The sequence below is a fragment of the Emys orbicularis genome, chromosome 18, assembly GCF_028017835.1.
Source record: "Emys orbicularis isolate rEmyOrb1 chromosome 18, rEmyOrb1.hap1, whole genome shotgun sequence".
Taxonomy (NCBI): domain Eukaryota; kingdom Metazoa; phylum Chordata; order Testudines; family Emydidae; genus Emys; species Emys orbicularis.
This window is the reverse complement of record NC_088700.1, coordinates 14,055,514-14,077,220: the sequence shown is the minus strand read 5'-3', so window position 1 is coordinate 14,077,220 and position 21,707 is coordinate 14,055,514. Positions and strand designations below refer to the sequence as shown.

The following is a 21,707-nucleotide window of genomic DNA, read 5'->3' as shown; positions in this document are numbered from 1 at the left end:
GGAGTAACCATAGGGGGAGGCCATGTTGGTTCATGAGCCCATCGGTTTATTCTGGGGTTTGTGCTGTAGCTCTCAGCCCGTGGAGGTGAAGGTGAACGTGGTCTGCCCTGAAGCAAAGCCGCTGCAGGATCTGGCAATACTGCTGATCCTCCAAAGCCAACCCAACGTGACCTGGAACATCGATACGCAACGCACCGTGAGCATCATGGTAAGGCAGGAGAGAAATGCTGATAGAAAGCTCATATTTCTGTGATGCCTTTCAGCTCAAAATGTTCATGGGCGGGAGGGCCACCTGAAAAGCAGCCACCTCTGCTGGAATGCAGGGAGCAATGGGCCGCATTGAGCCATGGAGTAAGAGGTTGCACAGCAGTTGTTTTAAAGCACACAGCCATGCTGCAGAGCAATCCGGGATGGGGAGTGAAGAGTTCTGTGTCCAACTGAAACAGCAGGAGGGTTTAGGGAAGCAGAATGTAACTGAGTGAGAATCTGGCCAGGACAATGGGCTTACCAACCCTACTCTGTGAAAAGCATCCTGAGATGTTTAAAGTCTACAAGTGGCCAGGACCTCTGGCCGGCGCTCAGACGAAAGGTGGTACCTGCCAGCAGCATAGAGGTTAAAGTAAAAAGGGGTGGGGGGGAACACAGCTTCCCCTCTTCTCCCTGGGTTGGGCAAGCAGTGCTCCCCTAGGCTCCCCATCTCTGGCTGGTGCGGTCAGAGCTCCCCTTCCTGTTTTGATCTATTTTAACCATTAGCGCCACCTGTTGAATCCCCAATGCTCGATTGCTTCACAAGCCATCTCTTTCCAAGGACCAGCCCAGCCTACTGCAGCTTGCCTGGGTCCTGACAGGATCCCGGCATCAGAACAGACTGGCTTGTCCTGGTGACTCTCACATGGGCAGTGCAGAGAGCTGGGGCCCTGTTCTCCCAAAGCAAAGCTTTAGTTTTGCCAAAGGGGCTTCATGACGCGCTGGGGGCTGCCACGTCACCCCGCGGAACACCAGGGCTCCTGCAGGCTTTGTCCTTAGGCTGGCAAGGGCTAGAAAGGCCGCAGAGGATGCACCCGGTTGTGCCCTCAGTAACCTGACTGAAAAATGGCTAGCACCCTCCTCAGCTTCCGCCGGGTCTGTGATTGCTCGTGGGTCACAGACAAGCTTGCTAGCAGCCACCACCACCCTCCAGCACGTCAATTCCTGTCTGCTCTATCTCCCTCCCTCCTACTTCTCTCTCCTCCTTCCACAGGCGTCTGGGAAACACCGGATCAGCAGATTCCCCTCCGAGCAATTGGATGAGAGAGTTCTCCCTGACAATGAGCAGGGCCTGATCGGCTTGGCCCACGATACAGGATTTGATGACATAGCTTCATATACGGACATCCCATCGGCTACCCATGTGACCCTTGAGCTGCACAGATGTGGTGAGTCTACACTAGATGCTGCCGAGTGCCCAGCCACTCGACTCAGTTGTCAGCCAGGCTCTAAGGGTAGGTCTACACTGCAATTAAACGCCCGTGGCTGGCCTGTGTCAGCTGACTCGGGCTCACGGGGCTTGGGCTACGGGGCTGTTTAATGGCGGCGTAGACATTCGAGCTCAGGCTGGAGCCCAGGCTCTGGGACCCATTGCGGGGTCTATGCCGCCACTAAACAGCCCTGTAGCGCGAGCCCAAGTCAGCTGACATGGGCCAGCCACGGGTGTTTAAATCGCAGTGTAGCCATTCCCTAAAGGCCCCACGGGCAAAATTGCCACGTGGCTCAGGAGGTTGGGAATGGGCTGCCGAGCCTCCTACCCCTGTGGTCACTGGCTCAGCTCCAGCCCAGGTCAGGAGTCGCTAAGAGGTGTTGTCATCTGGTGGTTGCTCGGTGGCCTTAGTCCAGATCCCAGTGAGCAAGTGTCCACATCAGAATTCACACAAATAGGTCCCCTTATTGGCAGCCTCAACAGAAGTGCCCGGGATTGGCTGGGCCATGGGGACCGAGCCCCCCGCCCTCAAGAGATGGCTGTCTCCAGCTCAGGGCTAAGGCCCATTGGTGGGGCAGCATATGGGAAGCTGGCCCTGTTACTGCCTGTGCCGTACCTGTTCTGAGCATCAAGATAACTTCGCTCTCCAGAGCTCAGGCTGGCCCTTTCCCCAGCACTAGATCAGCCCCTCTGGGTTCTATCATCACCTGCATTGCGAGGGTTACTCTTGAGTTTGCAAAGACGTCATCCCAGTGAGTTAATCCTTGTAGATACCAATAGCCTCTCTCTTGGCTGCCGAAGGAAATGAGCCATTCCAGCCCTGCCCAATGCTGTCCTGATGTTGATTTCTATAGAACCAGAAGTGAAGACTCCACCACCAACACCTGCACAACGCCCCGATGCCGTCAACATTGTTCAAACATTTTTCAGTCTGTCCCCACCGTGGAAGTGCACAGACGACTCCATTGAGATAGTCATGCTGAAGATGAAGTTACAGGTGAGTGGCTAAGCTGAAGAGCGCGGGCTTGAGAAATCACACGCTCCGGACAGAACTGTGGGAACAGAACTGGGACCTGGGAGAAGGGGCTCAGCACCTTACAGAATTGGGCTCTTGGTTTCTTCCTGTCTCTGACATTTGGACGCTGGGGGTCAGAGGGTTCTGCCTTACGCTGCCCCTATGGAGGGGGGAGAGAAGCAACAGAGGGACCAACCACATGTTTTCCACAAACGGGATGCCGGGGGGAATCTGGGATTCTGCCTGTAACAGGTGATGGATACATTGGTATCTTTCTCTTAGGAGTTAAATGACTACATCACGGATATCACATTGCAAGACCCCCGTTGCAGAGCTGAACAAAACCAAACTCACTTTGTGCTGAGAAGGTATTTGGGGGACTGCCACACCAAACTGGAGAGTGAAATTCTAGCCAGGAATAAGGTCAGTGATAGTCCAACATGGTGCTAATGTCTACGTTCTTATCCCTGTGAACGGCTTGGTGTTACCGTCTGCCCCACCCCCCAGCACACTGATTCCTGGTCTGTTGCTCAGAGATATTGCCCCCCTCCCCCCAGTGCAGAGATTCCCGCTGTACAGACTCGCCAAGGTATTAATCTGCCGTCCTCGTTTGGGCAGAGATTTCAGGTGTATTTCACTGAGACTTTGTCACCTTCAGGCATCGAGGAAAGTCCTGGTGTATTTCACAGCATGGGACTGTTAGAATCCATTTCTGCCCCCACTGAATGGATGTTTGGCCATTGTCTTCAGTGAGGGCAGACTCGGGCTCTTAGCCACTGGCCTTCCAGCAGGTATTTCACTTAATTCCAGCCCCCTTTTCTAATGCACTGTTGGCCTGATTTTCAGCACAGCTGCTCCCCAGTAACTCTAATATCAGTCACTGTCAGCCGTGGGTGCTCAGCACTTTTGAAAATCAGGCTAAATCTTAATAATCCTGCTGAGGGCCAATCAGGTAGCAGGATGTAGTCAAGAAGGCTTGAGCGACATGCCGGTGTTCTGCATGCCAATTCAGATTTCTCCATTTCAGCATCCACGCTGTTAGATGGTTCATGGGTTTGCACCTTGCCACTTCCCCAGCCCCAACCCAAGGGGTGCTGCTTTAGGCTCCTAGTAATGGTGGGGAAATCAGATTTGGTCAAACTGAGGGACTGGGTGGGAAATGCTACCTGCTAAACAGCCCTTGGCTGTCTGTTCTGGCTTTGCTAATGGAAGTGACATTTGGGCAAGTAGCATGAAATAAACAAATTGCCTTCCGGCAGCCCCCTATCAGCTCCCAGCTCCCATAAGTTCCCTGTGCAGCAGCCGCCCAGCAGGCTATCAAGGCAGTTCAGCTGTCCCTCCCCCCCACTGCCTTTGCTGCTCCTGCTCTCTGCCTTGGAGCCTCCTTCTTGCTGTGTGTGTGTGGGGGGGGGGGGCGCTAATGTCAGGGTGTCCCCCTTCCCCCTGTTCCTGCCCCCTCGCTTACCCCACCCATCTTCATAGAGCGGTGGTGGGCACAAGCACAACGGGGCTCAGGACAGAGGGAGCTTGCTGGCAGTAGCTGCTGTCTCAACTTGCTGATCTACTTAAAAAGGCAATGTTCTTAGTGTGGGGTCAGCGTACTTAAAGGAGCAATGCGCATCTCTCTCTCTCTCTCTCTCTCACACACACACACACACACACACACACACGATGTGTGTCTCTGTCTCTATCTGCCATGCTGTCTCCCCTCCCTCCATTCGTGCTGCCTTGTAGAGTGTGAGGCTACATTAACAACAATGGGTTAACCCTTGAGGGCTCAGCCAAGTGCTAGATTTAGCAGTAAGGTATTCCCTGGGAAATATCCCACCCGCTTCCACCCTCTGACTTCACCACCTCAACCAAGCTTCACAATCGTCATTGCTGTGTACAGTATTAAATTGTTTGTTTAAAACTTATACTGTGTGTGTATGTGTATGTATATATATATATATATATATATAGTCTTTTGTCTGGTGAAAAAAATTTCCCTGGAACCTAACCCCCCCCCCATTTACATTAATTCTTATGGGGAAATTGGATTCGCTTAACATCGTTTCGCTTAAAGTCGCATTTTTCAGGAACATAACTACAACATTAAGCGAGGAGTTACTGTAATGGGATAGAGAGTACACTTATAAAGTTTGTGGACGATACCAAGCAGGGAGGGGTTGCAAGTGCTTTGGAGGATAGGATTAAAATTGAAAATGAGCTGGACAAACTGGAGAAATGGTCTGAAGTAAATAGGATGAAATTCAATAAGGACAAATGCAAAGTGCTCCATTTAGGAAGGAACAATCAGTTGCACACATACAAAATGGGAAGTGACTGCCTAGGAAGGAGTACTGCAGAAAGGGATCTGGGGGTCACAGTGGACCACAAGCTAAATATGAGTCAACAGTGTAACGCTGTTGCAAAAAAACCTAACATAATTCTGGGATGTATTAGTAGGAGAGCAAGACAGGAGAAGTAATTCTTCCGCTCTACTCCATACTGATTAGGCTTCAACTGGAGTATTGTGTCCAGTTCTGGGTGCCACATTTCAGGAAAGATGTGGACAAATTGGAGAGAGTCCAGAGAAGAGCAACACAAATGATTAAAGGTCTAGAAAATGTGAGCTATGAGGGAAGATTGAAAAAAATGGGTTTGTTTAGGCTGGAGAAGAGAAGACAGAGAGGAGACATGATAACAGTTTTCAAGTACCTAAAAGGTTGTTACAAGGCGGATGGAGAAAAATTGTTCTCCTTAACCTCTGAAGCTAGAACAAGAAGCAATGGGCTTAAATTGCAGCAAGGGAGGTTTAGGTTGGACATTAGGAAAAACTTCCTGTCAGGGTGGTTAAGCACTGGAATAAATTGCCTAGGGAGGTTGTAGAATCTCCATCATTGGGAATTTTTAAGAGCAGGTTAGACACACACCTGTCAGGGATGGTCTAGAAAATACTTAGTCCTGCCATGAGTGCAGGGAACTGGACTAGATGACCTCTCGAGGTCCCTTCCAGTCCTATGATTCTATAATTAGTATCAATAGCAATTTCTGGTAATGAAATGTCCATTACGTCGGTTAAGCCAGTGGTTCTCAACCAGGAGTCCGGGGCCCCCTGAGGGGTCGCAAGCAGGTTTTGGGGGGGGTCCGCCAAGCAGGGCCAGAATTAGGCTCGCTGGGGCCCAGGGCAGAAAGCCGAAGCCTGAGCAGTGTAGCTTTGTGCGGGCCCCTGTGGCGTGGGGCCCCAGGCAACTGCCCTGCTTGCTATCCTCTAACGCTGGCCCTGGCCTTTGTATGCAGAAAAGCACTTCTTGTGGCACAGGTGGGCCGTGGCGTTTTTATTGCATGTTGGGGGGGGGGCTCAGGACAAACAGGTTGAGAACCCCTGCGTTAAGCAACTAAAATGGACTCAGTCGCTTCCAGAACTGTCCATGTGTTTCACATCACTCCTAGGCAATGCCAGTAAAGGACCGATCTTCATCGGTGTGTCTCCAGCTGCCCATGGCTCCAGCAGGCAGAGGTGCCCAACCCTAGCGCAGCCGAGTGCCCGTCGCTAGGGCCTGATTCAGTGAGGTGCTGAGAATCCTCAACCCCCCATTAGCTTTGTTGGAGGTTGAGGCTGCTCAGTACCTTGCAATAGCAACACCCGAGCTTGCAGACAAGGAGACCGCAGCTGCCATTTTTGTCTTTAATACAGAGGTGGCGTGCGGAGACTGCAAGTCCCAGCATGCAAAGCTGCATAGTGACCCCAGTGGCTAGAAACCACACTGTCTTCTGGACTTTTAATCCTTTTCTACCCCAAATGATTGGCTCCCACCTCCCACGCACGGCTCTTCGGGAACCAGGAGCCAGAGCACTATCTGAGGCATCAGTTTGGTGAGCCATTCACCAGTGTCTCACGTTCTTTCTGTTCTCTTTGTGTTCCCAGCTGATCCTGACACTGGCTTCATCGCTGGAGAAAGTTGAGGTAAGAGGAGTTGCTTGTTTTTTAATCTCCAAGCTGTTTCCGAGAGGTGAAATGGGTCTGGGGCGTTCCCTCCGGACAGCAGGAGGCCCAGGCTGTGATTCGGGAAGATTCTTTCCTTCATTTCTTTCTCTCTTTCATTCACGCTTTGGTCCTCCCCACTGCCCCAGAGAAATCCGGGTGACTAGGGAACAGTCTTCCTTCCTCCTGCCCTGATAGGGGATTGACAACAAAACCAGTTGTGACACAGCCAACAAGCACACACATTGCCAGCCTAACATTGGCATGCTGTCTGTATTGAATCATGCAAATCACAGGCGCATCCAAAACAATAAATCACCCTAAACGCCATGTCCCTTCCTAGCTCAGCCTGCTCCTGCGGGCCTTGGGGGATCACCTGTGTTCTGGCAGGCCGGGGCCGCTACCCCGCCCCTGCCGCAGCCTCCCGCCCCTCATCTTAATCTGGTGCAAAATGTCTCTTCTAGTCGCTCCCCATTCCCCCGGGGTGAGTCCCTTTAGAGGCTCCTGCTTCTTTCGTTCTCTTCCCGGTAACGTCCATTCCTCTCAAACCCCCTCCCTTCAGACAAGAGGAGCCAGCTAGACCAAACCCATTGTCCCGAGGTGTTCACCTTTGCTAGGCGATGGATGAATGTTGATCACTCGCCGTTGTCTCTGGCCTGGCAGAGACATAGAATCACAGAATCATAGAATATCAGGGTTGGAAGGGACGTCAGGAGGTCATCTAGTCCATCCCCCTGCTCAAAGCAGGACCAATCCCCAACTAAATCATCCCAGCCAGGGCTTTGTCAAGCCTGACCTTAAAAACCTCCAAGGAAGGAGATTCCACCACCTCCCTAGGTAACCCATTCCAGTGCTTCACCACCCTCCTAGTGAAAAAGTTTTTCCTAATATCCAACCTAAACCTCCCCCACTGCAACTTGAGACCATTACTCCTTGTTCTGTCATCTGCCACCACTGAGAACAGCCGAGCTCCATCCTCTTTGGAACCCCCTGTGACGGGTTGGATCACAGAAACCCCCTTGGGAGCTGCCACCCAATGTGCCAAGACTACCCCTGTTTCTGTTTTCCCTGCCAGCTCAGGACTCCAGCACCCTGTCTTGCTGAATTAGACACTCCAGTCCACTTCAGCACAGACCCAGGGTCTGAATCACTTGTCCCAAAGCTGCAAGTTTACCTGAAAACAGCTCATAGAAGTGTGCTTGTCTTTAGCACTCAGATGCCCAACTCCCAATGGGGTCTAAACCCAGATAAATCCATTTTACCCTGCATAAAGCTTATGCAGAGTAAACTCATAAATTGTTCGCCCTCTATAACACTGATAGAGAGATATGCACAGTTGTTTGCTCCCCCAAGTATTAATACATACTCTGAGTAAGTTACTAAATAAAAAGTGATTTTATTAAATACAGACAGTAGGATTTAAGTAGTTCCAAGTAGTAACAGACAGAACAAAGTAAGTCACAAGCAAAATAAAATAAAATGCGCAAATCTATGCCTAATCAAACTAAATACAGATAATCTCACCCTCAGAGATGCTTCAGTAAGTTTTTCTCAGACTGGACACCTTCCAGGCCTGGGCACAATTCTTTCCCCTGGTACAGCTCTTGTTCCAGATTAGGTGTTAGCTAGGGGATTCTCCATGATGGCTCCTCTCCCTCTCTGTTCTCTTCCACCCCTTTATATATCTTTTGCATAAGGCGGGAACCCTTTGTCCCTCTGGGTTTCCACCCCCCCTCACTGGAAAAGCACCAGGTTAAAGATGGATTCCAGTTCAGGTGACATGATCACATGTCACTGCAAGACTTCAATACTCACTTGCCAGCACACACATATACAGGAAGACTCACAGGTAAACACAGTCATCTGCAGACAATGGTCCTTGTTAATGGGAGTCATCAAGATTCCAAACCATCATTAATGGCCCACACTTTACATAATTACAATAGGCCCTCAGAGTTATGTTTTATATTTCTAGTTTTAGATACAAGAGTGGTACATTCATACAAATCGGATGATCACACTCAGTAGATTATAAGCTTTGTAATGATACCTTACAAGAGACCTTTTGCATGAAGCATATCCCAGTACGTTATATTCACTTTTTACCATATTTTTCTAAAACTATCCCAGTTACATTATATTCACTTATTATCATGTTTTTATAAAACCATATAGACTGCACAACGTCACAACCCCCCTTCAGGTAGTTGAAAGCAGCTATCAAATCCCCCCTCATTCTTCTCTTCTGCAGACTAAACAATCCCAGTTCCCTCAGCCTCTCCTCATAAGTCATGTGCTCCAGCCCCCGGATCATTTTTGTTGCCCTCCGCTGGACTCTTTCCAATTTTTCCACATTCTTCTTGTAGTGACACCACCCCGCTGACTCCTGGGGATCCGCCCATATACAGGCCTTCGGCCACGCATGAAAGCAGGCAGGACCCCCAAATCGTCACCACTGGCTCAGGAGCCGGCAAGCTGGAAACTTGTAGCTGGCTGCCACCCGCTGATTGCCAGATTGGCTGCCCAAGGGGTCCTCAGACTGCGGGACCTGGAGCAAGTGAAGCGAGGAGAGGCAGGAACTGTCTCAGGCAGGTTCCGGGAGCCCCACTCCTCGAGTCACTGGCCAGGACAAAGCAGGGAGGAATACGCCGTCGGGGCCAGACCACCCCTGGGGCGATGGCAATTCCACCCTCACTTCGCTGCTTCCACAGCTCTGCCCGTGGAGCAGGTTTCCTCCTGATTATAATGAACCAAATACACAATAAGCTCTCAACAAACTGCACTACACAGACACTCACTCTTGAATAGCCAGAGAGAGGTCAAAGGTGAGACTAGGAGCCAGATGTCCGAGTTTCTGGCATGACTGTTCGGGGGGGGGGGGGGGGGCGCGGACATTAAGGCTGTAGCCCTGTGGGACGCTGCATCAGGAAAAAGCAGCCGGGGGGGGGGGGGGTTGTCACTGAAATAATCTGCCCTTTTCTGAGGTATTCCTAAGGCGCCCATCAGTGCAAGGCCTAAGGGCTGGCTCCGGGAGCTTAGATTTCTGCAGTGGTGCTCATGGTCCATCAGAGCGAATCCCAATGAACCAGGCTGCACCAGCACCTGTGAGCTCCCAGTGCCCTGTGGAAACCCTGTCAGAGCGACAGCAGCCTGGAGCTCAGCCCTGTCTCCTTCCCGCGTAGGTGCCGTTCGAGTGCAGCCTGCCACCGGAGCTCCGTTTGCAGCTTTACCGGACCCAGGACTTCAAGTGGCCTTCTACCACCGTGCTGGAAGTCAACAAAGCTGCTTATGTCCAGGTACTGGGCATCTCTCCCGCCTTTCCTGGGCCCGGCTGGTGCCAGGCTCGGCTGCGCTGAGTTCATGAAGCCAGGCGAGCAGCTAGAAGGCTCCAGGCCACTTGGAGAGTGGCTTTGCCTAGCCTGTCCCTGTACCTTGGTGTGTTTGTTCCCTGCTGTGTCCGTAGAGTGAGGGATGCCTTGGCAATGGGGAGTTAGTGCAGGAGCCTCTTTACCCCTGGAAAGCTGGGATGAAATCCCAGAGGGGCTCTGCGGCTACAATTCATTTGTGGCCCTCCTTGAATGATCCCCCCGACTTGGCAGGCTTTGGCTGAGCGAGGCCCAGGCCAGCACTCACTGTCTGGGCTTCAAAGCAAGCGTTAGAGGCATTGGCCCAGCGGTGGAGATGCCCACGCTGACATGCGTTGGAGGCAGCGTGAACCAGGCTTGAGGGGTGTTGGCAGAATTGTGGGAGCCGAGACCTGGAATAACGGGGCTGCAGCTCGGCCCTGAGGGGTTCTGGTGGATGTGGGGGGCTGTGACAGGTGTAGCCCCTCCAGTCACTCAGCTAAATGCCTCACGGAGACGATTACAGGCGTGACTGGAACCAATGAAGCGGGTCTGGTGGGGACGGTTGCCCTGTGGGGGCAATGGTTGGTCTGCTGAGGTAATTAGCTCAATCAGGGGCAGCGATATAATTGGCAGGAGCAGGAAGTGTGCGGGGCAGGGCTGGAAGAGTGAGGTGGGCAGGGCAGAGAAAGCTCGGTGGGGGGGGCGGGGGCGGCTCGTCCTGACACACGCCCACACTATGTTCCGCAGGGCTTGGCATCGAAAGATCAAAGGTGCCGATGGGCAAAAGCAACGGCCTGTGTGTAAGAGACGGTGCAAATGGGCCAGGCCGCGGGTAGCTGAGCCAGCGCCCTGGGACAGGGCTAGGACAGGACTAGCCCCGGGGAGGGGACGGGGATCAGGCTGTAGCTCAGGATGAAGGGTAGTTGGTAGAGCTGGCGTGGGAAGGAGTTTGCATGGAGCCAGCGGCTCTCCCCTGCCTTATGCTACTCACACAAGTAGTGCGTACGGGAAGGGGAGAGCAGCTCCTTGGAAGTGAATTCGGGGGGAGAGCTAATTGCCAAGGACGGCATGTGAACATGGACCTGTTCCTGGGCCCATCTGACCTGTCCCAAACTCCCTCTCCGCGCCCCACCCAGCCTCACTCCCTGTGTACAGGGTACAGTCTGACCGAGGCTGCTCCTACAACCAGCCCTCCGCCTGTATCAGCCTCTGGCTTCCTACAGCCACAAGAGCATTTGGGACAACCCGCTCCAGTCACCCGCCCTGCAGTGCGAGGTGGGAGTGCCGTGCAGGCAGAGCCGGGCCAGCCCAGCTCAAAGTAGCCGTGTAGACGTGGCAGCACAAGCGTTGGCGCAGGCGAGCAGCATGCGTACGTACCCTGGAGCGCTTGCACACCCGTGCTGAAGCCCGCCCTGCTGCATCTACGCTGCTGTTTTCAGCTGTGTTGCGGGGGTCTGGCTGCACAAACTGCAACGCACCTGGGCTTACGGTGGAGACATTCCCCCAGGGAGAGACTGTTGCTGTGTTAGATGGAGACAGACTGTGCCACAGAATGACCCCAGTCATACTATGCCTGTAGGTATACACAAGGTACAGTACCTTGCCCCAGTTAGGGGGGTACAGAGTTGTCAAGGCTGTATCCCCACTTTGAACTTTAGGGTACAAATGTAGGGGCCTGCATGAAAACTTCTAAGCTTATCTACCAGCTTAGCTCTGGTCTGCTGCCACCATCTCAAGAATTCCCTCCCTGGGAAGCCTTGAGAAACCTTTCACCAATTCCCTGGTGAATACAGATCCAAACTCCTTGGATCTTAAACAAGGAGAAATTGACCCTTCCCCCCTCCTTCCTTTCACCAACTCCTGGTGAATACAGATCCAAACCCCCTTTGGATCTTAAAACAAGGAGAAATCAATCAGGTTCTTAAAAAGAAGGCTTTTAATTAAAGAAAAAGGTAAAAATCATCTCTGTAAAATCAGTATGGAAAATAACTTTACAGGGTAATCAAACTTAAAGAGCTCAGAGGAATCCCCTCTGTCTTAGGTTCAAAGTATAGCAAACAAGATAAGCACTCTAGTAAAAGGTACATTTACAAGTTGAGAAAAACAAAGTAAATCTAAGACGCCTTGCCTGGCTTTTACTTACAATTTTGAAATAAGAGAGACTTGTTTAGAAAGATGGGGAGAACCTGGATTGATGTCTGGTCCCTCTCAGTCCCAAGAGCGAACAACCCCTTAAACAAAGGACACACACAAAAGCCTTTCCCCCCCCAAGATTTGAAAGTATCTTGTCCCCTTATTGGTCCTTGGGGTCAGGTGTCAGCCAGGTTACCCGAGCTTCTTAACCCTTTACAGGTAAAAGGATTTGGAGTCTCTGGCTAGGAGGGATTTTAGTACTGTACACAGGAGAGCTGTTACCCTTTCCTTTATAGTTATGACAAGAGTTGTAAAGGGTTTAGCACATTCCCGCCTTGAGTGCAGGGGAAGCGATGACCTCCTTCCTTAGAGGTTTTTAAGGTCAGGCTTAACAAAGCCCTGGCTGGGATGATTTAGTTGGGGATTGGTCCTGCTTTGAGCAGGGGGTTGGACTAGATGACCTCCTGAGGTCCCTTCCAACCCTGAGATTCTATGATTCTATGATTCTCTGACCTATCGAGGTCCCTTCCAGTCCTGCACTACACGTCTATGATAATCAGGTCTCGGCTGACTCAGGCCTAGGTCTTAGTAGAATGTTTTGTTAGAGTAAAGATGATAACATATCACTTAGCAACCTGGATCGTGTCAGAAGGCTCTGCCGGCCGGAAACAGAGCCATTCGGCTTGGTGTCTCTCTGATTTCCACATCCCGTCTGTAAGCATTTGATCCTTGGTGACGGGTGCTGATAGCTCATCGGGGCCTTCTGGCTGGGGAAGGTAAATAACTCGCTTTCCTCTCCACTGTTCTCTTTGCGCCAGGATACACAGTGCGTGTCAGACAATTGGCAGGGAACTGGTTCTTTGATTCCAGATGGTTCGGGCTGGCCCCTCCCTCTTGCCCTCCGTCCACAAATCAGGTTTAGGGGTCAGTGTCTATCAGGGCTAATCACTTTTCCCAAGCAAGGTGGCTCCAGCCTCTTCATGTGGTCATAACTTCCTGCTCAAACTCTTCTGGCTCAGGAATGAGGACTGTAGATTTCCTGACCGTTTATCAGTCAGATGAAGGGTTGTCCGCAAACCCACTCTGTGCAAACTCTGCCGGCCATGTGGCTGTCATCAGCCTGTCCCAAAGCCCAGAGAACCACGGCAGTCGTTGGATCCGGCCCATACAGCCCGGCGCTGTCTGCGCAGAGGGATCAAAGCCAGGCCAGCTACAGCTGCGCATTAACACTGCAGTTGCAATGTGGGTTCTGGTACATTGGCCCAGACCAGAGTGGACAGGGAATTACTATGGTCTGAAGCCATGTTAGAAACCCAAGTGTAAGGCAGTGGACTAACTCGGCAGGCAAAAAACATGTTGTGCAGTCAACAAAGCCTTAATCCCCAGGGGTGATGCTTGTATCCCGAAAGCAAAGTCTCTCACCACTGTGGGGCTCAGCTGTCCTGTGGTCACCGAGTGCGGCGGTCCCCTGACTCAGCAGCATCTTCCCCTCTCTCACTGTCCTGCAGCCAGACCACAGCCTTCCCCGTGAGCACCTGGGCTGAGCTAGAGGAACCCCTGGTGCCGTGGGGAGCAGGTACCCTCTGTAGATTCCTTGGGAGGTGGGTACCCAAGGGCTGGTGTCCATGGCATGGTGGTGGCCAAGGTCTCCAGCATCCGGCCCACCTCCCGCTCTCTCTGCTTTTCCTGGTACACGCACTGACTGCACCCAGCATTGTTTGGCAGATCCCCTAACGCCCACGCCTTTGACCGAGCTAGTGGGCAATGAAGGTTTATTCTGCTTCTGCCATCCTTCCAATCCCTTCCTTCTGGGCGACGGTCCCTTCCACCTGGCTGCGCAGGCCTGTTACTCCAGGGCGGGCTTTGCCGCGCCATCGCCCAGCGGGAAGTGACTCTGCAGGGGAGAGTCGGGAGTGATAACCCCAAATTCACAAGGCCAAATGAAAAGCAAAGAGAAATTAGAGAGAGGCTCATCCTGTAAAGAGTGGGTGAGAAGCAACCCGCCTCGGGCTATAGTATGGCTCAGGTACCGCTGGATGGGCTAGACAGTTGTGTTACAGTGGGTCTGGTGGGTGGGGCGGGGCAGAGGATTGCTGTGTGTGCTGGTGACAGAAACCCTGCTAGCACTCTGCCACGCCAGTGGTGTGTAAACGTGGTTGGAGTAGCCCCGTTCTGATCCCAGTGTGGACAGAGCTTCATTGCGTCCAGGGCCCATGCCTCAGAGAAGCACCCACCAGGCCTGCGGGTGGTTGTACTCACCCATGAGGAAGCCACATCATCAACTGGAGACTGGGGATCGGGGCTGGCTTGACCCCCTCCAGTCCTCAGCTGGTACATGGGGGGATCCTTTGGCTTCCTTCCCTGCCAGCCCAGATCCGGAGCTGAGGTACAACCCCCGAGACCTGCTAACTGAACTCCTGTCCTCCTGCTGCCCCTCTGCAGGTCTCGTTTCGGGCCGGGAGTGCCCGGACCTTCCTGGACGTGAAGGAGTGTTCTCTGCAGACTGCTGCCGAGGAGCCTCAGCAGCTCCTGATCCCGCCTGTCGCGCCACTCGGCCAAGCAGTGACCGTCCTCAAGCCGACAGAAGCCACGCTGGGCCGGGAGCTCCATCGGTTCAGCTTCGTCTACAGCCTGGCTGGGGGAGGGCCCTTTCCTCCTTGCGCCACCCTGTCGTGCAGAGTGGCCTGGCATTTCAACGTGAGTGTGGGGGCCGTCTCCTTCACGGGCACCCCCAGGAGGCCTGGCCCAGGACCCTTTGCCCATCTGTCAAGCGAGGGGGCTGTTCCCACTGCCTTAGCCGAGGGTCCAGGGATTCCGTTCCCGTGTCCCACTGGCTGGCTGCTGGCGTGCAGCTCTCTCCCATTCCCGACACCAGACGACACACACACAAGGCTGGGTGGAGGTTAACGGGGCCTAGCTCTCGCTGCACCGCCCTGCCGAGCCGAGAGGGGTTTACACTGGATCGCAGGGCGCAGACTAGCCCCAGGGGCACAAGCTGAAGGTGACGTCGCCTCTTTGTTCCCAAGAGCAGCGGAGCCGTGGCCAGGGGCGCGTAGTGCCCCTACTGGCCAAGCGCCCCAATGTACATTAGAAACAGGAACGAATCAGGCTTCGCACCAGTCCTGGGGCTCGGTATCCCCATTTACAGAGGGAGAAACTGAGCCACAAGGAGGGGAATTAACCCCTCCCCCCGGTCACCTGGGCACTGGTCCTGTGACAGAGCCAGGGATAGAATCCAGGTCTCCTGCCTCCCTGGCCTGCACCTTAGCCACAAGGCCAGGGGTCTCTTCCCACCGTGACGCCATATGCTCACCCCTCCTGCTATAGCCTTGGGACCGGCTGCTGGGGGATCCGGGGGGGTACTCGGGGCTCTCTCGCTGGGCGGGGCAGAGATGTGCGCAGCTCATCTTAACCCTCTTGGTTTTCTTCTCAAAATCACAGGGCAGCACCAGCGTGGCAACATTAGAGGTGACGCTGCAGGACACCAGACCTCCACCTTCCAGTGAGTTCACGATCTCCTTGTCATGTTACGTTGGGCCAGAGCTGAGAGCTGGAGCCAAGCCACCCAGTGAGGGTGGATCGGCACAGAGCCCAGCCTGCACGTCCGTTCGATTGTCCCTGGTGTGAGGTGCAGGCACACGTGGGAGTGGGTGGGAGCAGAGAGTGTCCCATGGTCCTTGCCGAGTTTCAGTTCGATGAAGGATCTTCTGGCAGGATTAGCGCCTTCCCTTGGCTGGAGAATGGGAGCTGGGTTAATGGGGACTGGGGTGAATAGACAGGAGAGAAATACCGGCTCAAAGAGAAATGTGGTTGCACCCATAGAAATGGGGAAAGGAGTGATCGCAGATGGGACGCCTGGTAGTTGGGAAGCAATGCCCAGGAGGGGACAGCAGGACCCAGGGCGCAGTATGTTCTTCACCGAAAGGGGAGGCGCTTGAATGACGGTGAGACGTGGCAGTGCTGCCTTGCTAGCATGTGAGATACGGACGAGGCCTCCGTGTGTGGAACTCCACGGGCCAGAGGCTGGTGGGATCCATCCTGAGAACTGGCCATCGCAGGGTGCGTGGCTTGTCCAGGCTGCAGCAAGGGAGATGCCTTCATCCTGGTTGGGGCTAGGGGGTGAGGGGTCAGTCTGGCACTGAGCCCAAGACTTAACACAGGCTTTTCCACGGAGCCGTCCCGCTGGCGCTCTTATCAAATTCCTGGCAGCTTCCTTCTCGTCATTTCTCCTTGGTCTGCATTCCCTGCTGTGGCTGTTGTGACAGAGCCGTGCGATGTGTCAGCCGGGCTCCCTAGAGAGGGGTTAGGGGTTGCGGCCGGGCCAGGCGCTGACCTACAGGAAGTTGTGTACAGTGACTGTGCACCAGTTGTCTGCGCAGGATAACAGGCTGCGGGGGGCGGGGAAGGGAAGCGAAGTTCTGATGTGAGCCAGAGCCCATGTAAACTTGTCTTGGTATGATAGGAAACAGCCCAACTTGGAGAGGACTCAGTCAAAAGAGCCTGGTGGCAATTGGATGCAGTATCCTTTACTTCCTGTCCCAAACTCTTGTGTAGCCTTCCTATGTTGCTGTTAAACAGCAGCCATGTCTCACCCCAGAGGTAGCTGCATTTCACTGATGTGTGTAGTGATTCCAGTAGCTAGCATTTGTAAAGTGACTTCGGGTCATTCTGAACGAAGGATGCTGCATGGATGTAGAAGCATTATTAGTCCAGTTTGGTGTTTGCATTTAGTATCAACCACTTCATTTTTATTCTCCCCGCAAAATCCTGGAAATCAGAATCTGTGTGTGAGAAAAGCTCTTTGGAGGAGTTGATCTCTGATAGACAAATATAGTGTGGCCAAGCCTTGCCATTTTAATGCGGTCGGGTGACGGTTAGAGTTTGTCTTCAAGCTCCAGCTCCTGGAGTCATAGGATGGAGGTGACAGGCTCGGCTTTCATTACAAACCAGGACGTTTCTGGCTCTGGTGGCTGCAGAGAAAAGCTAGACAGCGTGACCCCTAACATCTCAAAACCCAGCAGGCAAAGCCAAGACCCTGGAATGTGTTTGGGGGGGGCCTGGCACATGATTTCTGAAGCTTTGGGGTTGGCGATGCTGCACAGAGCTTTGTGTGAGGGCAGAGTGCTGGTGAGCTCGCTGGGGCAGGAGCTGTGCCTGCGTGTGAACAGCCCCTGGCATGGGGCAGGTGCTTCCGAAAGACACAGACTTGGGGATGTTAATGGACAGGTGACTTCAGCCCCTGAGAAGCAGTTTCCTTGCGTGCCAGTCTCCCCTGGCTGAACCTTCCAAGCAGCCGCGAGGGAGGCGTCCTGCTGATGTCTCCAATAGCAGTTATTTTTGCAGTCGCTCCATGCGAGGGAGCGTGGCCCATCTTCCTGCCCAGCTGAATCCTTTCCAGGCAGGAATGAATCTTCAGCGCCATCCAAGAATGGATGATTTCCTGCTTTCCTCCCACCTTGGTGCCCTCTTCCTGCCTCTGTTTGCTCAGCTCCCCCAGGACAGCAGCACAACAAAGCAAGGAAAGGCTTTTGACACGAGCGAGCCCCGACTGGAATTCGCTCCGCACATCACACTCTCCAACACACACGTCTCACATCCCCGGGTGGTTTAATGAGCCGCGGCCCGGAGACAGCCACAGGGAGGAGCTGCTGGGCTCAGCAGAAGACAGCTGCTCCCTCGGGGGGGTGGGGGGGTGGGTGGGTGGGTGTGTGTGGGTGTGGGTGTGTGTGTGTGTGGGTGTGTGTGGGTGTGTGTGGGTGTGTGTGTGTGTGTGAGAGAGAGAGAGAGAGAGAGAGAGAGAGAGAGAGAGAGAGATCAATGACTGAGAGGAGGCCAGGAACCATTAGCAAACCAGCCCAGTTTCTACCTGGGGCTGCAAGGCACTGAGAGACCGTAGCAAGCACCGTATAAATAAATCAGAGCAAAGGCTTGATCGTTCCTTGGCTAGGTGCTGCAGGCAGCGGTGGTGTGATTCTTCTCTGAGTCCGTATTGAGCCAGTGCCCCCAGGTGGCGGCCGTGGGGGGTTGTGTTGCTGGCATTGCTCTCTTTGGAGCTGTGGCCCTGAATACCTGTGCCCATGAAAGATCCCAAGGGGTGCGCCCCCCCCCACCACCACCTCCCCACTCGTGTTTAGTGTAACTACATTCAGCCTCATCTGGAATCCTCCGTGTGGTTTCAACTGCCAGGCATTCCTCGTTAACCCGCCTGCAGAAAATCCACCATCAGTGTCATGTTCCTGTGCACTGCCAAGCAGCGGCCACGCCCACCCCTAGAGGTGGCTGCATTTCAGTGCTGCACCAAGGTAGTGCTCTGTGCATTTTCTGTCGCCCGTCGGCACAGAGCTGCTCCACCAGACGCGCTACAGTGGCACAGCTGGATCAGTACGGCTGCACTGCTGCAGGGCTGTTCGTACAGACATGGCCTAAGGCGAGGAAAGGTGTGATCGTGGATGGGACGCCTTGTCCAAAGCGTGCAGCAGCTTGCAGGACCGCGTGGCCCAAAGCGCATGGTCAGCGCGGCAGGAGAGAGGCTGTGAGCCTGCTGCTTGCAGCGAAACCTGCTTCTGACCATTTCTAAACCTCCCGTCCCCCCGTGCGGCAGAGGGGCAGAGTCAGACTGATGCAGAGGGGTTGGGGGCAAGGCCACTTAAAAGCCATTTGCTTTGCTCTCTCTCTGTCTCCCTTTAAGTGGTTAATTTCAAGTCACTGGCAAGCTTTGGTCCTGCCCTCACTCCTCCTTGCCTGGTGGGACTGGCACAGCCTGTGAGCTGCCGAACCTGCTCTGCTAGGGGAGCGGAGCCCTTCAAACCTAGCAGTCACCTCCTTCCACAGGCCTTTCAGCCAGATCCGCCCCGCAGGGCTAAACCCCTGCCCTGCTTATCGCCCCGTAGTTCAGTTCCCACCGCGCGGGTTCACCTGGGCTATTTCCTGAGCTGGCCAGGTGCCTGCGTGGAAAAGGGAGGCTCTGGGGCAGGATTCAGTAGAGAAGTCCTGACTATGGGCAGAGAGAACGCTCCATAGTGTGTTAACCTGGCAGGAGCCAGGGGGGGTGCTGTCTGGGGAAATGTGCTGATTGCTCTCAATGCTCCTCTCTCCTGTGCGGCTCCAGGCCTAGGGATAGAAGCAGTTGTGGGGATCACCTTCGCAGCGTTCTTAATCGGCACGCTCCTCACCGCGGCGCTCTGGTGCATTTACTCCCATACCCGTGAGTATCTGCTGCTTCGCCTCGTCTCTGCCCCAGTCACCCTAGTCTCCCGCCTTCTGCCCCCCCCCCCCCCACGGGTCCCAGTGCCATGGCTTTGGGGTGAGCTCAGTCTACTCAGCAGGAGCCGCGGTCTCTCCTTGGAGTGCTGCTGGCAGGTGCTGGTCAGCTGCTGGTCTGCTCCAGGCTCATACCTGCTCCAGGATGGGACGCAGCCTTCGGGCGATAGCTCTGGTGCCCAGCGAGAGACACTTCGGGCCAGATCCCCAGCCGGTGCATCTGCCCTGTAGCCCCATCCCACCGCGAGCCAGGGAAGATGCTGTCAGGTTGGTACGGTCCACCCGGCCCTTTTCCCGAGGCCTCCAGCGGGGAGCGAGGCTGATTGTTGCTGCGGTGAGGCCCCGGCTCTGTCCGAGGATCTCACGGCTGGAGCCTTGCTCCTGTTCCCAAGGGCCAGAGCAGTTGTTCCCGGTTTGCCTTGGCTGGAAGCTTATCTGCAGAATGCGCCAGTATCAATAGAGCAACCACAACACAATCCTGCAGCCTGTCTCCTTCTCTCCCTCCTGAATAGGCCGGCCCGTCCCAGCGGGGACCAGCTGATTGGTTTATCTCTGGCCACTCAGGCCTTTTCCTTCCAGTGCCAGTGTAAACACAGGGACAATTGGCTTATCTCAGCACCGAAAGGGCCGTGATTGGGCTGGGGCAGGATGAGCCACCACATGCTCTCGGTTCCCTCCTCAGCACCGGATTGGCTGGGAGCAGCCCCTCTGGCCTTGCGGGGGAAATAACCCCTGGCGCCTGCCTAATGTTTTCCATTTTTTCTGACATGTAACATACCCCAGGCCCCATGGCCAAGCTGCAGCCTGTCGCCACCAACGCCCCAGCCTCCGAGAGCAGCAGCCCCAATCACAGCATCGGCAGCACCCAGAGCACCCCCTGCTCCACCAGCAGCATGGCCTAGGCAGCAGGCCACCCGGAAACCCCCACCCCTCGGGGAGAGAGGGGCTGCCTGGAAGCTCCCGCCCATGGACCTCAGCGGAGCTGCAGGCAGCAGTGGGGGAAAAGACAGCAGGGCCCGTCCCTCGTAGGCTGCTCCACTGGACAGGCACAGCTGAGAGGAGCAGCCACGCCAGCACTTTTCATGCACTCCGGGAGCAACACGCCCACCAGCTCTCCACGGACCCAACCAACCAAAGGAAGGTACCAGCAGCACGCCGAGAGCAGGCCACTGGCTGGGAGACCAGGCCAGGCCACAGGCTGGGAGTGTGAGCATGAGGCCCAGCAGACAGCATGTAGGGAGAGCGGGTGTCCCAGGGAGCCTTTCACTTCTAGGCCAGTCGTTCTCTGTCCCAAATCCCTGTAACTCTCCCCTGCAGCTGTTCAGTGGCCACCTGAGAGGGGCTGGGGGCATCTGTCCATTTCCTAATGCAAGATGGCCCCCCTGGATCCCCCCATCCTGCCCTCTTTGCAGGCTGCCCCAGGAGAGGGGCCAAAGCGTGACTAGGGCGTAAGGCCAGAACTCCCATCGCCGGGGTCCCCCTAGTCAAGGAGTGGGCTCGGCTTGTGCTGCTGCTGCCCAAGTCTCAGACTAGAGGTGAAAGGCCCCTGCTCACTGCCAGTCCCTCCAGCCATCCTGGCCCCAGCTGAAGAATCACCATCTGCGAGATCCGTGGGATACAGTCCATGAATGACGTGTCCACTCAAACGCGCTGCCTTACGCTCTGCTGTGAGCGACCGTGCTAAGTCAGCACGAGCCCAGCCCTTTCCCCGGGGCTCAGCCGCAGCCAGTGAGCTCCGGAGCCAGCTGCGTACACCCAATCCAACACGCACACACTCCCCCCGGCTACCAAACACTGTCAAGGCGCTGCCGGTCTCCCAGGCCCGCGTAGTCGCAGGGGAGGCAGCTGAAATCAGCCAGTCCCTTTGTGGCCCCTGCGTGCTCAGCCAGCAGCCGTGTGAACACACTCCAGCCAGGCAAGGCTAGTGGGAGGGGCCAGATGGGGTTTTCCTGCTGGACTCCGGTTCCTTGTCAGGGATCCACTTCTACAGATCTGGGCAGGCAGTGGGGAATGGTGCCCCCCCCCCGCTGGAGCAAAGCTATGCCATTGGGCTGCTGGAAAGGTGTGGGCACCCGGACAGCGAATAGGAAGCTGGGAGTCGGCTCCCCCCTGACTGTGGCGGGCAGGGAGTCCCCCTCCCCCCTGGTCACCTGGCCGGGCTGTGGCGCAGAGCTCGGGGCCAGGCAGTCGTGGCCCCATTGGGCTGTGGCCTACCCAGCGTTCCTTTCTGTATAGACCCCTCGAGCCCAGCAGTTACACAGCGGCAGTGCTGAGGTGTCGTGTCAGTTACTAATGTAAGGCGGTCAACTCTGTACCTTTTCTTTTCGTACCAAACACAATCATGCAGGCTGGGAGGTGGGGGAGCCGAGCTGCCTTCAGCCTGGCCGAGCGGGTATTTATGTGTGTGCCAGACACAGCCCTAGGGCAAGGGGGTGAGGCAGAGCCGCGGGCGCATGGGGGCCTGTGTGGCGAAGCAGGGGCCCTGGCCTGATGGCGGGTGCCAGGGATCTGCACCGGAAGCACTGGGGC

At 54.9% G+C, this 21,707-nt stretch overlaps 1 protein-coding gene across 1 annotated transcript in view; it reads left to right on the top strand.

Moving 5' to 3' along the window:
* Nucleotides 1–20,080, top strand: part of ENG (endoglin) — a 57,921-nt gene extending 37,841 nt beyond the window's left edge. The window contains exons 6-15 of the mRNA XM_065419014.1: nucleotides 70–208; nucleotides 1,241–1,415; nucleotides 2,311–2,453; nucleotides 2,754–2,894; nucleotides 6,382–6,420; nucleotides 9,621–9,734; nucleotides 14,361–14,615; nucleotides 15,360–15,420; nucleotides 19,027–19,122; nucleotides 19,962–20,080. Of these exons, the coding sequence (XP_065275086.1) occupies nucleotides 70–208; nucleotides 1,241–1,415; nucleotides 2,311–2,453; nucleotides 2,754–2,894; nucleotides 6,382–6,420; nucleotides 9,621–9,734; nucleotides 14,361–14,615; nucleotides 15,360–15,420; nucleotides 19,027–19,122; nucleotides 19,962–20,080 (1,282 nt within the window). The remainder of the gene's footprint in view (nucleotides 1–69; nucleotides 209–1,240; nucleotides 1,416–2,310; nucleotides 2,454–2,753; nucleotides 2,895–6,381; nucleotides 6,421–9,620; nucleotides 9,735–14,360; nucleotides 14,616–15,359; nucleotides 15,421–19,026; nucleotides 19,123–19,961) is intronic.
* Nucleotides 20,081–21,707: the final 1,627 nt, after the last annotated feature.